Source organism: Calypte anna, chromosome 1 (genome assembly GCF_003957555.1).
Source record: "Calypte anna isolate BGI_N300 chromosome 1, bCalAnn1_v1.p, whole genome shotgun sequence".
NCBI lineage: Eukaryota > Metazoa > Chordata > Aves > Apodiformes > Trochilidae > Calypte > Calypte anna.
This window is the reverse complement of record NC_044244.1, coordinates 55,427,222-55,441,951: the sequence shown is the minus strand read 5'-3', so window position 1 is coordinate 55,441,951 and position 14,730 is coordinate 55,427,222. Positions and strand designations below refer to the sequence as shown.

The 14,730-nt window shown below is 41.8% G+C and overlaps 1 protein-coding gene across 1 annotated transcript in view; it reads right to left on the bottom strand.

Moving 5' to 3' along the window:
• Positions 1-847: 847 nt before the first annotated feature.
• Positions 848-14,730, bottom strand: part of NUAK1 (NUAK family kinase 1) — a 49,859-nt gene continuing 35,976 nt past the window's right edge. The window contains exons 4-7 of the mRNA XM_030459819.1: positions 13,470-13,535; positions 6,413-6,532; positions 5,989-6,121; positions 848-4,929 (exon numbers count right to left, since the gene is read on the bottom strand). Coding sequence (XP_030315679.1) covers positions 3,776-4,929; positions 5,989-6,121; positions 6,413-6,532; positions 13,470-13,535 — 1,473 coding nt within the window. The 3' untranslated portion in view covers positions 848-3,775. The remainder of the gene's footprint in view (positions 4,930-5,988; positions 6,122-6,412; positions 6,533-13,469; positions 13,536-14,730) is intronic.

Genomic DNA, 14,730 nt, shown 5'->3' with positions numbered 1-14,730 from the left:
GAAAAAGCAAAGCCTTTTTTGCATGACATCCAAGCCTTGAATCCTAATCCAAACTGCCTGTAATTTAAAAAGCAGAATAAACACCTGGACTGGCTGTATCAAAGGTGCAGTTTAATGGTGTCTTGCTCAGAGCCAAGGATAGGACATTGACAACCATTTCCTTTATCTTAACAAGTCCCCAGCATACCTAACACCCAGTTTCCCTTATGATGCACCCCCATTTTCCAAGAAAAACAATCTAAGGCCTTCTGGTTATCAAGGGGTCTCCAAAAAATATGAAAACTGATTCCTTTTTTCCCTCTTGCCAGCAGATTATATTGGCTGCTCAAAGCCATCTGACTGAAACCATCCCACATTTGACAGCAGAGGATGGCCACCAGTCTTTTTTGGTCTGAACAACCTCTGAATTGCTATAACAGCAGGAACAGCAACATCGTTAATAAACTGTTCTTCTCCCCACCAGAGAGGGGAAAGGGCCACAGGCCATGTCTGGGCTACAAATGCATTGTGCCATTGAGCCAGCCTGCTCTGACTCACCTGTGGCACACTTGGCCCACAAACCTCCTTCATCTCCAGCAGAGAAACCCCAGTCAGCTGCTCTTCCCCACCAAAGATTTCTGTAGCTGAAAGCTCTGGGTGTTTAGCAGTGCTAAATGCTTGGTAGCACGGGAGTCTCTGTGACCACCCACATTACAGTCAGATGCAGAGAGGAGCCAAGGAGCTTTGCATAAACAACTTGGTACAATGTGCTGAGATGCTGCTGTATTTCTGCATGACAAGTTCATTACCATTTGGCCTCGGCTTATGCTGATGTACAGGGAAAAAGAAAAGGGAGAGAAACTCTTCACAATTACATTAATTTCATTTTATTTAATAAAAAACAGTATCAGATTAAAAATACAAACACTTTGGGTGATTATCCAGCGTTTTCCCCTGTGTGCCTCGTAGAGCTCAAACCAACCAAGGATTGGGAGAAAAAAAAAACAAACCAAAAAATAACACCAAACAATTTTGGCCAGAGCTGTAAAATAATGTTGCACCAATTAAATTACACCAAATATATTATTATACCTTTGAAATGGCTTTCAGACCAATAAATAAAAAAAAAAAAAAATCAAGACAAATTCAAATAAAAAAGTCAACTTTGTATTACAAAAAAATTAAATTAAAATCACAACACTAATAATAACAATGTGCAGTCAAGTTTGTTTTTTTTTCTTCTTCTTCTCTTCTAGGAATGATAACATGCCAGTAAACATGTAACATGCCAGTAACATGCCAGTAAATCCCTACAAAACATTTCCAGTTTGGCAGCAAGCAGTCACTCACTCATTCACATTTGTATACAAGGAATCAGGCCTGGGCTTAAGCCTTGGGAGACAACGAGCTTTTGGGGTGCTCCTCACTTTCCTGCCACAACCAGCTGAGTTCTCTTCCCTTTGTCCTGAAACCTCAATAAATCCATTCAGGTTTCAGTGCCAGATCTGCAGGAAAGGTGTCAACCAGCTCAGCACCACCAAAGTGATGCCCCATCACATCACTGATTTACACCAGCTGTGGGATCTGGCTCTTATGATGGAGGGGGTGAGTTAGAAGCTGTGGCTGCCATGAACCTCCCTGTTTCAGAAAGGCCACAGAGACTGTGCTGGGTTGTTTTGAAATGCACCACAGAAAACTTGTGAACTCAGTACACTGCAAAACAAGGTGTTGATTTGGGATGGGCTAAAAGAGCACGTGCAGGGTCCGTGAGAAGATGCAGCACTGAATATCATACAGAGAGGTATGCATCTATAGAGAAATGACCTGCAGTTGCCCTTCCTAAGCAAATGGGGCAGTGAGCTAAATTTCACTTGACCTCTTAAAAGCACACATCTCTCACAGATTTCATGGTATGGATGCCGTTTACTCCAGGGCCAAATATGCTCCAGTGTTTCACAATAAGTAAAAACCTCCACAGAGGCAGATTATCTGATTGAGGAAATTCAGACTTGTTCATCTTTATGCTAAGCAGCCCAGGTGGGTTTTAGGAGGAACCGGCAGACTGAAGTACCATGACACACTGTACAAGGAATCTGCAAGTGAAATAGCTCCCTCCCACAGTCACCAGTGACTTATGGGGTTATCCCCAGTCTCCAGGGAATGCCCAGAAGAACTCTATTCTGTTTCCACATGACCTGTAAGATTTGGGATGCAGTGAGAAAAATTCTGCTTTCAGTTCCAGTTACAGGATAGGAGTGAGAACAGAGTAGATGTAGATGTAAGTTTGGCAGCTGTGGATCGTTTGACACCATCAGCTGAAACCTGCCACTGCTTCACACCAGTGCACCTCCAAGAATGCCAGGGGCTATGTGCTCATGGAAATGAGACTGAAACGGGCCTGAAGATTCCAGTTTGCCCAGGCCTGCCAAACACACAGTGCCTTTCTGATGTAGGCTTACATTCAGGTAATCCAGTAGACCCATGTGGTACCTTTATGGGAGTTGAAGCCCTCAGTCTGGATATTTAGATACATCTGAGAACACAAACACAGTATCCTCAGGGTTTTTTTTTAACTGGTACCACTGCACAAGCAGTACCAGCTACATGATATAGAGACAGACCTGCATTTTTATGCTAACTCTGTTACCAAATCTATCCTAAGCACTATCATGTCATCGCTCAATTCTTCCTGCTCCATTACTACCTGTCTAGAAACATTTTCATTTAGAGAAAGGCATCTTCCCACTAACTTTCTGACCTCTATCCCTTTCCTACATGCTACAACCTTTCCCTTACCTAACATTCTGGTCTCAAACTACCTGTTACCCTCAAATACTACAAGCTAACAGCAAAGTGGCACCATTTGATGACGTCGACTGAACTCAGATGAGAGGGTCAGTTAACTCTGGAGACCCTTGGTTAGATCCATCTTTGCCTGGGCGTTCATCTGGCTGGCCATTTTGAAAGAATCACAAATTGAACACACAGGTTGATAATGCCTTAAAAGGTCATTTAGCTGCTGCTATCATCCATTCCTTCCAGTACCCATTATCGTTTCTGTGACTCTATTTTTGCTGCTAGGAAAATTAGTAGATGGCAACAATTTTAGGGCCTCCTGCTCACTGAAGAGCAGTGGCTGTGGGAGGGGCCAGATCTGAATGCCTGCTCCACTGCTTGTCCACATATACCTTGTGAGTATATTCTGGGGTGAGCCTCTCCAATTACCTGTCCCAGAACATATTCAGAACCTCTTAGGTCACCCTGGTGGAAGGAATCGTGGTGACCACGTACCCTGGCCTCCTGCATTATGGAAGCCAAAGATTCCTAATGTGCAATGGCTGTACCCAGACGAATAACTTCAGGGGGAAATAAAGGCTTTCTTTCTAGAAGACATACAAATTTGACTTGAAGAGTTCAGCTCATCTCATGATACAGCTAATCTTTAGCTTTATCAAACCTCTCAAAATTGCCCTCACTTCCAGTTTCAGTTCTGTCTAGCTTTGACTTCAAACCACCAAATCTTGATGCTTTTTATCTGCTAGATCCTGATGTGTGTTCATCACATTTAAAAAGACTAAAAGTCTTACCTCTGATCAGGTAAGCAATATTTTGAGGACAAAAAATCAGAGAAGTATGAGATGACTTTAGAGCTACTCTATTAGGAATTCCACTAGGTAGGTACCAGCCAACTCACTTGAAGAAAACTTACTAGCATCAGCACATCAGTGACCTGGCTTACTCCATCATAAAGGTACACAGAAAAATCTCCTTTCCCTCCCTTTCCATCTTCCCTCTGCTAGTTGAGCTTGTTGCAGATCTCTAGGGCTTTCTTGTAGACCTGAGTCACATCATCCATGTCTGTAAGCAGGGAAAAACTGCTGTCCCCTAGACGGTTGCGATAACGCTTTAGATATTGTGGCCGTGGGCGGTTCTGAAGTCCTTCAAAGTCTTGGATCTGGAGGAAGTTTTCAGCAGAGACACAGCTCCGTATCCTCTGTCTGTTTGGCCTGTTCTCTTGCAAATCCAGCAAATCAAAGGAGTCACTGGACAAAATACTGTCATCACTAATCACGCTGGAAGGGCGACTGTAACTTCGAGGTAACGCATCCCCTGGCAGGACCACTTCTTCCATGGCCTCCAGCGTTGGTGTGTCGGGGCTAATCAAAGCAGGTTCAGTGCCACTGGTAGAATACTTGCTGTTGTGTTTCAAGATGCCCTTACGTCTGCAGGAATGGCTGTAAGACCCACTTCTGGATTGCTCTGTGACCCCTGGAGAAGTGTCACTGTTTACTGTCTCATCATTATTGTCCAAGAGTTCAGAAGACTCACTTCGTTCTGGAGAGGAGTAATAGCCAGACTCCCTTTGCTGAGTTTTCTTCAAGATTCCTTTTTTTGGCATTAGTGAAGACTGCTTAGTGCCATATTTGCCTGCTACCTCTGCCTCCACAACATTTTTAATGGCTACGCCAGTCCTACACAACTCTTGCTCCAGCTTAAAAGCAGAGGGTAACACTGGGCTGACCACTCCTTCAATGAAACCTGCACTGTGAGATCGATGTTCACTGTTGCTCCTTTTTTTCAGGATGCCTTTGGGTCTCTTGGAGGTGGGTTTGGATGCATTTTCAGCTCCTCCCTCCTGGATGGACTGTGCGATGTCATTTTCCTTTTTTGATTTTTTCAGAGACCTTTGTCTCTCTAGTGTGACTTCAGGACCTTTGGGCTTAGAAAGGCACTTCACTTTGGTATCAGTCTCTGGCTGGAGACCAGTAGATCGGTGATGCCAGTCAATGAACCTTGCCAGCAATGGGGACTCGGAGTCCCTCATGGCATCACAGTCACAGACACTACTCTTGTAGCCCCAGTTAACCCACCAGTGGTTGGCAATGTCTTCAATGGTTGCTCGGCGTTCAGGGTTCACCATCAGCATCCATCTGATAAGACCACGAGCATCTATGGACAAAGAACAGAACATCCAATACTTAGAACATGGGCACTCCTGGTTTTTTTCAGTTTAAAATGGAAGTGTGAAGCTAAAAAAATGAGCAAAAAACCCACTTCTTACTATAGAAGAAGTGAAAAAGGGAAAGGGGGAAATGCCTTGGCCATCAGTAATGTTGGAAAACACATCTGAGAACTACTTATCAGAAGAGTATGATTTACCCTGGGAAATGTACACTGGGTCATCAAAGAAATTAATATTTGTACTGTATTAGTCAGCGAATAGTTCCATATTACTAAAGGATGTCACAAACCATCAACTCTAATAATTACAAAACTTAGAGGAAAGCAAAGAGGAATTGGGATATTTTAAATGATCTACACATCATTACTTTTGTATTTACTTTGTCCATAAACAGTGTAGTCTTCCGTGTATTTTAAAGGTTCATTTTCATAAAGAGAGCACAAAGGCAGAAAATTGAAAGGGATGGCAAACAAATGATACAAGATAAATATTATTTTAAATAGAATAATATACATAGATGTTTAAGGCTGGAAGGAATCATTATAATCAATGACCTGGACTTAGCTGATGTTTTTCTGTCAGTTGTTTGTTTAATGTGTTCTCCTCTAAGTGGAGGTAAATGTGAACATAGTGGCATTAATTCAGCTTTTAGCCTACCTTTTTGGGTAAGAGACTGCATCAATCTGACCAGTCATCTCTCTGCTCATGATATATCACAGTGTAGTTAGGGGACTAGTCTGCACCACTATGTTGTATCAGTTTACAGCTTGTCTGAACAATTCCACTTGCAATAGCTAACAGACCTTCCACTGCCATAGATCCAGTTAAAAGAGCCTGTTACAGCTTCCCCAAGGCAGTAAAAATCTATCTACTATAAAACTTTCATTTCAAAAGGGTTTTTGGTAAAAGCTGATGGGAATTGATAGCAGATAAAGTCAGTAGGGGAATTAGATATTTTTTTTCCTTTGTCATTCTATTATGACACCCAAATATGTTGGAATGGGACAGGCAAATTTTGTTTTTTATTCCTCTTCCCTTTTTTATACCTGAGGTCTGTGTTGGCTCCCGATATTCTCCACTGCTGATCTGCCTGATGAGATTTTTGTGATCAAAGCCATCAAAGGGCATCGTTCCATAAACCAGAGTGTAAAGCAACACACCAAGTGCCCAGCTGTCAACCTGAAATACAGAGACAATGTGTGTGAAGCCCAGGAAAACTCATCTCCACCCTTCTGCCTGCTATTAGCACCATAAGAGCAACATGACCTCCAGCTGTGCCTACTGATGGACAAACCACTAACCAACATCTGACTAACCACAGACAAAGCAAACGAAAGCAAATGAAGGCAGCTTGAGAACTTTCAGCATGCAAACCCACATGTGCAATACCACTAGCATTAGGACTAACCCTCAAGCATATTATCACCAAAGACATCCCCATACCACCACGGAAAAGCTGAACCTTCTTACCTCTGGGCCTCTGTAAGGTCGTCCATTAACTATTTCAGGGGAAGCATACAGTGGGCTTCCACAAAAGGTCTGCAGAAACTTGTCTTTGTGATAAAGGTTGGAGAGTCCAAAATCAGCAATCTGCAAATAGAATTGCACAAGCCATCTGTAATATTAGCAGTATTTTAATGCAAAAGAAAATCCATTATGAGGAAGGACTTAGCCCTACTTGACCCTGCTGTAGAGCAGGGATCTCAACGTGAATAATCTCTCAAGTTCCCTTCACAAATAATTTTTCTACCATTTTTTGACTCTTTTCACTAAAGATCCTCCAGAGAAGGAGAAGGGTCCCCAGGTAAAACCCTCCAGAGTAGGAACAAGGATGCTTTCACAAATTTACTGCACAGCTATCAGTCGTAATTTTACCCTGAATGACCTGCATATGCTTTCAAAGACAATCTCATACTGGGAGGCACTTGGCCTGGTATCCACTGATTGCTCATTATCCTGTATAATCATTAATATCAAAGGAAAGCAAGCAGAAAGTACTACTGTTCTTATCATGCATGAGCAAAGCTCAAAGTCAAGACCTTTAAATCCAAAAGGAGGAGTGAGGCAGAACTGTCACAGAAAACTCAGCATACAATTACTGAAGAAAGTGTTTTTTGAAACAACCTGGAATTTAGCTATGCTTGAAGAAGGAGGAAAGCAAAGCACTTGCTAACTCTTCCAGATTCAGGGACTCCAGCTGAGGAACCTGAGTTGTAAAGGACATGAGATGTCTATCATGAGATAATAAACACAAGTCTGATTCCTAACTGGAAACAATGGGCCCAAATCCGGCTTTCCCAACAAAAACAAAACTTCCCTTGAGACTGTTGGGAATTTTGCCCATGTAGGAATTGCGGGATCGGGTCCAAATATTTTGTTTACTTCAATTCACTGTTCTTGTTCTTACAAAACAAAGGCTGAGGATAACAACACTAAATACACCCACAACCTTTGCATTTCCTTTATTTCTCTAGCACAAGGCAACACATCTCATTTTTTATCTTGTTTAAAACCCAAATGCTTGTGTTTTCCAGAGATACTTCTATTACTACCCACTATCAATATAATGCATACATAAAAGATGTAAAGCACAGGCATAAATGAGGTATTTCAGCTCTAAGAGACAGGAGCTTTCTCTGGGTTTCTTCACCTTACTCAGGTCTTTCCTACCAGAAACAAAATTTAATTGCAGAAGTTTGCTACAGAAGATTCAAGAAAACACAGTGAAATAAATGGATTCACTAGCAGCATCAGTCACTCCTGTCTTTCTAAACTGTGTTTCACCAGTGCTGCTAATACCTGTTTAATTGCAATGTCTATTGAACTCTTGGGAGACATAAAGTCTTTGTCTGTACTATCCAAACTCCTGCAGCTACACCAAAAGATGTCCCATTTGAGACCAAAATTAACAAAGTTGGTGAAGTATGAACAAAAATTCCCAATTTTCTTTCTTTACCTCAGTACAAAAATAGACGTCCACATTCATCTATAAAAAGATATACAGAGGTAGACATAGATACTTTCATGTAAAAAATACAAACTTGTATTTTCAAGGTATCATTTTCAAAAAAATTTTAGTCACAGAGCAAATGTGAGATTTCACACTCCCTCCTCTCCTGTTTTGATGTTTTGCTTGTGCAGATGTTCCACTGACATTTTGGACTCATCCTGCTCAAAGAGGAGCTGATTTCTGTTCATTAATGTTAATGCATTTCACTATGTCCATTCATAGCTTGAATTCACTCAGTCCCCCAAACAGCCTATTATCAACCCACAGCAGAATATTCAACCCTTAAATAAATGTGGTTTATAAAATCTTCATTGTATGGCTGGAATGTCATTGAAAACAGCTGGTGTAAAGCTGTAGTCTGCACACATATTCTCATGGCTCAGATTGCACTTAATTGCCCTAAATTCCACTTTCTTATCAAGTCACCCTGCCTGGCTTGCAGGAAGTTGGTTTTAAGCCTTATGAAGTGTGCCCTGTCAATCAAGGGAAGAGCAGGATCATTTCAGCATTAAAACTTTGTGCTGGTGATGGAGTTTTATTTTAGTTCAGGATGCAGCTAAGACAAGGACAAACACTGCACAGTGTGATTCCTTAAGAAAATACATTCCCTTAACACCATGGAATGTATAAAATGCATGTGGATGTGCATAAATTTATATATAGGGATACACATACCATTGTTCACACTAAGAAAGTCTCAGAATTGGGCATTCATGTTTTCATTTTGACCATTCAGGAAAAGAGTATTTATGTTACAGTCCACTCCCATACTCACAGACTGATGTTTATCAGCTTTTCCCATTAAAACTGTCATGCCCCCCAAAACAAGATTAATAGGAGCCAACATTACTTCATGTTCTTGGCACTTAAATGGAACTAAGGCATAAAGTAAAAAAAACTTCCTAAATTGGGAGGAGCAGGGAAGTGGACTTTTATTCCCCTCGCTTCAGGATGTGTATGTTTCATATTTACTGTTAGCTATGATAAACCAGAGGTAATTTATTGCTTAAATGTGGCTTATAAATTACATGAAGTTCACACTCATGGAAATTGTCAGGATTATCCTGTTTAAAAATCTGTTTCTTTGTACTGTAGACAGAGAAATAATTAGATCTCTTAAAGCAGATGAAATGTATGTGCAGTGGGCGAGACTTCCAGCAAGGTAAATCCCAATTACGTATACTTACTCCATATATATGAAACCCCCATGGGTTTTCAGTGGTTAGTCTGATTGGTGTCCCCTTACCAGCCCAAGAAAAAGTGCAGTTAGTAGGATTATGTTACTATTATACTTGCATATTTCTCTCCTTCTATCACTTTGGGGTTGATCATACAGTTTACGTCAGCCTCTGCTAGGGCATCTCTTTTAGGTGCAGCTCCCAACCCAGGAGCCTCCCCAGCCCCTCCATCACTCCAAGCTGCATGACATGAGGTGTCCCTTGAGGGTAGGATGTTGCATGGGACAGGGACACAGTATGAGGACAGCTCAGGAAGAGGCACTAATCCCCTGGCTGGTGCACTGGGCAGCAGTTTCTCACCACCCCCCAGCCATGCAGTTTTGAGGATTTAGGCACTGGAGATAGCTGCAGTACTTGAGGACATGTGGTTCTCATCAGGCCAAATTATAGGAGCTATGGGCAAATGGAATCAGCCACACCCTCACGGCACTGCTACTTCTAGTAAATTCATACCTATGATGAACCAAAAACTAGCAAGCCCAGTCCTTTTAAAACCAATGAAGAAGAGATGACATCACCCTCAAAGGCAATGCCTAAAGCTAGTGAGAACCTCTTCCCCCAAAGAGCTTTCTAACTCACCAGCTCTAGGCAGCTCTTTTGGTTCTTTGGGGCTGCCTTAGCCCTGCTGCCTGTCTGACCCTGCCCACCTCCACCTGTGTCAAGATGATGAATAATTATATCATCCTGATGGCATGAAAATGCTAGCAAAAAGTTGCTTTGCTGTTGCATAGTGGGGGAACAACTGTATCCAGCCCTGGGAAGCCAGGGCAAGCAGAGGGGGCAGCTCAGAGTTCCCCAGAGCTGGAGGGTGTAAGGGAGCAATTGTGGGCAGCTGAAAGGAAAATGGAGTAACTTTCAGGGTGATCTCTGCTGTTTGTAGTTGAGGCAGGAAGGTGAGTAATGAGAGGCTTGTACATGCTGCAGAAACCCTAATTTCATCACTGGATTATTTCTTTAAAGAATATGGCAGCAGAAGCAAGGTAAGAAAATAAGATTTTTCTACCCTGGGAGGCTGCAGTAACTTGGTGAGGTTTAGCTCTAGGACTGTACCCACTGCTGAGCTCTGAAGGCAGGCCAGCTCCTAGGAGAAACATCCACCCTCAGGGTTTCTGCTAGATGCTTGGGTGTGTATTTGGGGACCAAGGCAAGGTACTGTCTGATCAATTGGCTGGAGGAACATCTTGTACCCCATAGATCTCTGTGGATGTTCTCTCTCATAAATGTCTAAAACTCATTTTGCTCACTTCTCTTTGCTGCGTTTAGAGGTTTTAGGTAATTGCTTGCAGGAAATATTAATGCATACACCAAGTTCCTGAAAAACATAATTAGATACCACAGATCCCTTTCTTCCCCTCATCACTTTCCAGTGGTCTGTAGAGCCACAGAACTTTTCAAAACATGCAGGGTTTTTTCAGCTTTAAGACAATGATGTTTCCTAGTTGCTATATTACAACACATGACTCTTGTTCCCAGAGACTTTTTCTCACCATCGTAACTCTTAAAAAAAAAAGAAGCTGATTACGTCTCCATACACTGCTCCATGACCTTCATTTAATTAGCTAAAATTTAGAATGGTTTCCAAGTTAGTGTAGTATCATGTAAAATGGCTTGGGGCCCTTTTGGGTTGGATAGTAATTTCTAGTGGGTTACTTGTCCTCTTTATTTCCTGTTCCAAGAGGATTGCTTAAGTTGCTATACATGGATCTATTTTTACATCTCATGTTTTCTTCATGTGACTTACTGTCACAGTTGTGTATATTGCACTGTACAGATCACTGGCTTCTTCAGAAACATGTAGGAGATACATATTGCATGCAAGAACAAAGGGATTCCTTTCATTTTCTCATTTTTAAAATCAAACTGCCAATTTTGTTAGTGCTTTGTAATCCACTGAATGAAATAAATACTGGGAATGTACAGATAAGACTATCACTCATTTCCAGAAAATGCTTCCGCTGAGTATTTGAAGTCATCTGTCAATACCAAACCCCAAACTGCATATTTCTTTTTTTTTTTCTTTCTGCCTGAATAAACCATATATAAATATTCTCAGAATGAGGACTTCATACATTCACTCCTAATAAATAATTTACAGTTCCATATGTGTTTCCCTGCCAACGGTTACTGTTTAGTGAAACAAAGAAAAGGTGGGAAGTAAAATTCTGTGCAAGCAACATGGAAACCACAGTAACATTCAAAGCTTCAGGATCAGGGAAATAGTAGCAGTGTGCTCAACATCAAGTATTCAAAGCTGATCTCACTCATGAGGTGGAAAAAAAAAGAGAGCAGCAAGCAAAAGGAAGACAATATGAAAAATAAGCTCTTCAAGCAACCTAAATTCAAACACCACTGATAGGAGGGTGTATGAAATACCAGCTGCTTTCCAAGTTCAGCCTACTTTTTAGCTTTGTGAGCACGAAGGTGTGGAAATGGTCACCAAGGGACAGCAAGGGAGCTTTGCAGTCACCTACCCACACTTAGGCAGCCTTGCCCACTCAGAGAGGTGCATGCCTTATGCCATGCAGAGAAATAACTGAGGAAAGGCTGGAAAAACACAAAATACCTACACGGTAGCTTAAACACAATGCAGATGAGGAACGGGAAGCCCCTCAAGAAAAAGATGTCCAAATGAGTGGAAGGGATGTGGGCAGTTGTGGCTATCCAAATTTTCTCCCACAGCCATGCCCACGGCATAGGATGGCTAAAATTGCATCTGGGGTTCTGAAGCCCCTGGGTCATCTGCATGGTTTGGACTCAACACAAAGGTCCCCGTCCCCACCTCATCCTCCCACTCTCCCTGCAGGATGATTAGGCTCCCATAAAGAGAGAGGAGGGAGTGGAGCCTTCTGACAAAGCACAACTCCCCAGAGGCCTGGGGAAGTGATTGGTTTTGCATATGAGGACCACACTGTGGAGATTCAGGCCACTGCAGCTAGCAAATTCCCTAAATTCCTCTTTTCTCTCAAGAATTCTCTGATTAGCTGGGAAGATAGCTTGGCGTGTAATGCGGAAAGAAAGGTCATCCTGCCTGCGGAAGCCCACTTTGTATACAATGTCCTAGAAAGGCTACTTTTTGTTTCCAGCTCTGCTGAGAACAGCTCGGGCTGCTGCAGCCACTGTCCCTGTAGGAACAGGAGTGGAGAGGCTCTCACTAACACTGGATGTTAAAAGCAAAACGTCCAAGAACTGCATTGGATGGGCCTTCCGTAAAGAACTATTTTTAGGAACCACATATTTATGTGCCTTTAATCCACTAGTTGATCCAAGTTAGCTTCTGTCATCAGTGTTACACAGATGGCAGCTACCATATGTTACTTTCCATTTCCATTGCAACATCAGCTTAAAATGAAGACAATCTCTCCACTGTGAAGTGCAGAAGGCAGTGAGCATGGCCCCATGGCTTTCAATGGAGACAAAATGAAGATCCAGGCTATTTAGATATTTGGCTATATAAGGAGCTCCTCGATAACTTTGTTAATTAAGCAAGGATGCCCAAGTATCAGCAGAAACTCTTCAGTGTCCAGTCTCCATTTGTCTGCCTGTAGATGACACCCTCACATCCAGCTACCCAGGGAGGAACAAAGTTAAAAGTGAAACAGGTTCAACCACCTGGAAACTACATTCATCTCTGCATTATTTATCTTTGTACTATAGCTATTAGAAAGAAGAAAAACAAAACAAAACAAAAAAATGTGAAGAAGGGAAAAAAGGTCATTCCCATGCTTTCACTGGGGAGAAATGACATAGAGATGACATCACTGACATCACTATCCAAAGTATACGTTTGTGTCTGGAGTTTCAAGGCCATTTCCTAATGAAGCACATGTGCTTTACTAGGTTTATTTTGAATCTCTATTTGCTTATTTTCCAGCCATGATCAAAAGAACATTCAGAGTGTTCTGTTGAAGGCACTTGAACCCTGTAGACCAGGAGAATTTTTTCCTAGCTACAGCGGCAGCCAGCAATAATATCACTCATAAAATAAACCTGACTGCACAAAATGCTCTCCTGTTTCCTACCAGCAAACAGATATTGCTTTGGGAATCATTGCCCTTGGGTGGCAGGACAGTCTTTTGCCCCAAACTACACAAAGCTTCTCGTTAAGCATGTATGACTTGTCTCCAGTGGTGCTCTTTCTCCAGGCTCCAAACTCCCAAACCTCCTGGCAGATGCTGTTGCTTAGTAGCTGTTGCCATAACAGTGGTTCTTCTAATACTTTGGATAAAAAATTTACAAAACATGCAAATCCATTCTGAGAAGCTGAGAAAAGGAATCCTACCTTAATATTAAAATTGTCATCAAGAAGGATGTTTTCCAATTTTAGGTCCCTGTGGACAACACCATTCTGAAACAAGATAGGAAAAAACAGAGAGAGCAACATGAGAAAATATTGGGAAAATTAAAGGTGAGCTGGCAGGGTGGTCTTTGCATCTACATTTCAGGGATGATTTCACTGTCATAACACTCATGGCCCAGTGACTAGTGACAGGCGATGTATTAGTCACTTGCTGTGTGGTTAAGGGAAGAATGACTGGAATCTGTCCTCCCACAAAGCCTCTATAACAGCAGGAGGGGTAGGGGGGTGGAGGGGTGTCTTTTCGGGACTTAATTCCAGCCTGGATCCTGCCCCCACTACATGAAAGCAATATATTCTTCCCAGGCACCAGAAAACAGTATTTGTCAATGACGTTAGTCCTTACAAAAGCTTTCATTCCTCCAATGTGCAGCCACATGGATCAGCGCAGTTATAATCCTATAGGACTGTAAATGTTAGGGATGGAAGTGAACAAGCTGGGTTTCAGTCAGAGCCTTCTTTAAAAAAATTGGGGGAAAATTAGCTGCACAGGGGAGGGCACCGCAGCTTTTCAGCACTGCACAGTTAAGATTTTGAAAAATGCCCTTGTTTATCAGAATTCAAGTGAAGATTAAGAATTTAAAAATTCCATTAGAATTAAGAATTCAAATTAAAGTTATGCTGTCTGCTCACTGCCTTTAGCCTCGTGCAAGTTTTGGCTTTATGCAATTGGTTCACAAGCAGGGATAAAAGATTCATGTTGCCAGCTAGTCAGCTACCTTGGGTTTGTGCTTAAATTGTCATTCTAGTCGGTGCCATTATGGATTAAGTCATTAGCAAAAAGTAGCTTTCTAGTGCTCCTCCTCCATCTTGAAAAGTTACTTTTGCCTATCCCGAATGAATACATGCTAAATCTCATACATGAACAGTCATGCCTTTGTCTTGCCTTTTTTTTTTTTTTTTCATATACTTTATCTCCTATTCCAAAATTGTTCACTTGCACATTCCAATTGCAAACTATCATTCACTGGAATGTATTAACATTGATGTTGTAGAAGTTCTATGGGATGACTTCTCCGGTTTATGCTGCTAATTATTTTTTTTTAATGCAAAAATGAAATGTAGGGCTAATGTAAGGGAGTGGCTGGTATCTGCCATAACACAGGAAAACATCCTTAGTCTTCAAAATCAGGCAGTAAACTACTGTAGTACTTTTAAGGAAGATCTCCTGTTGTACTGATATAAT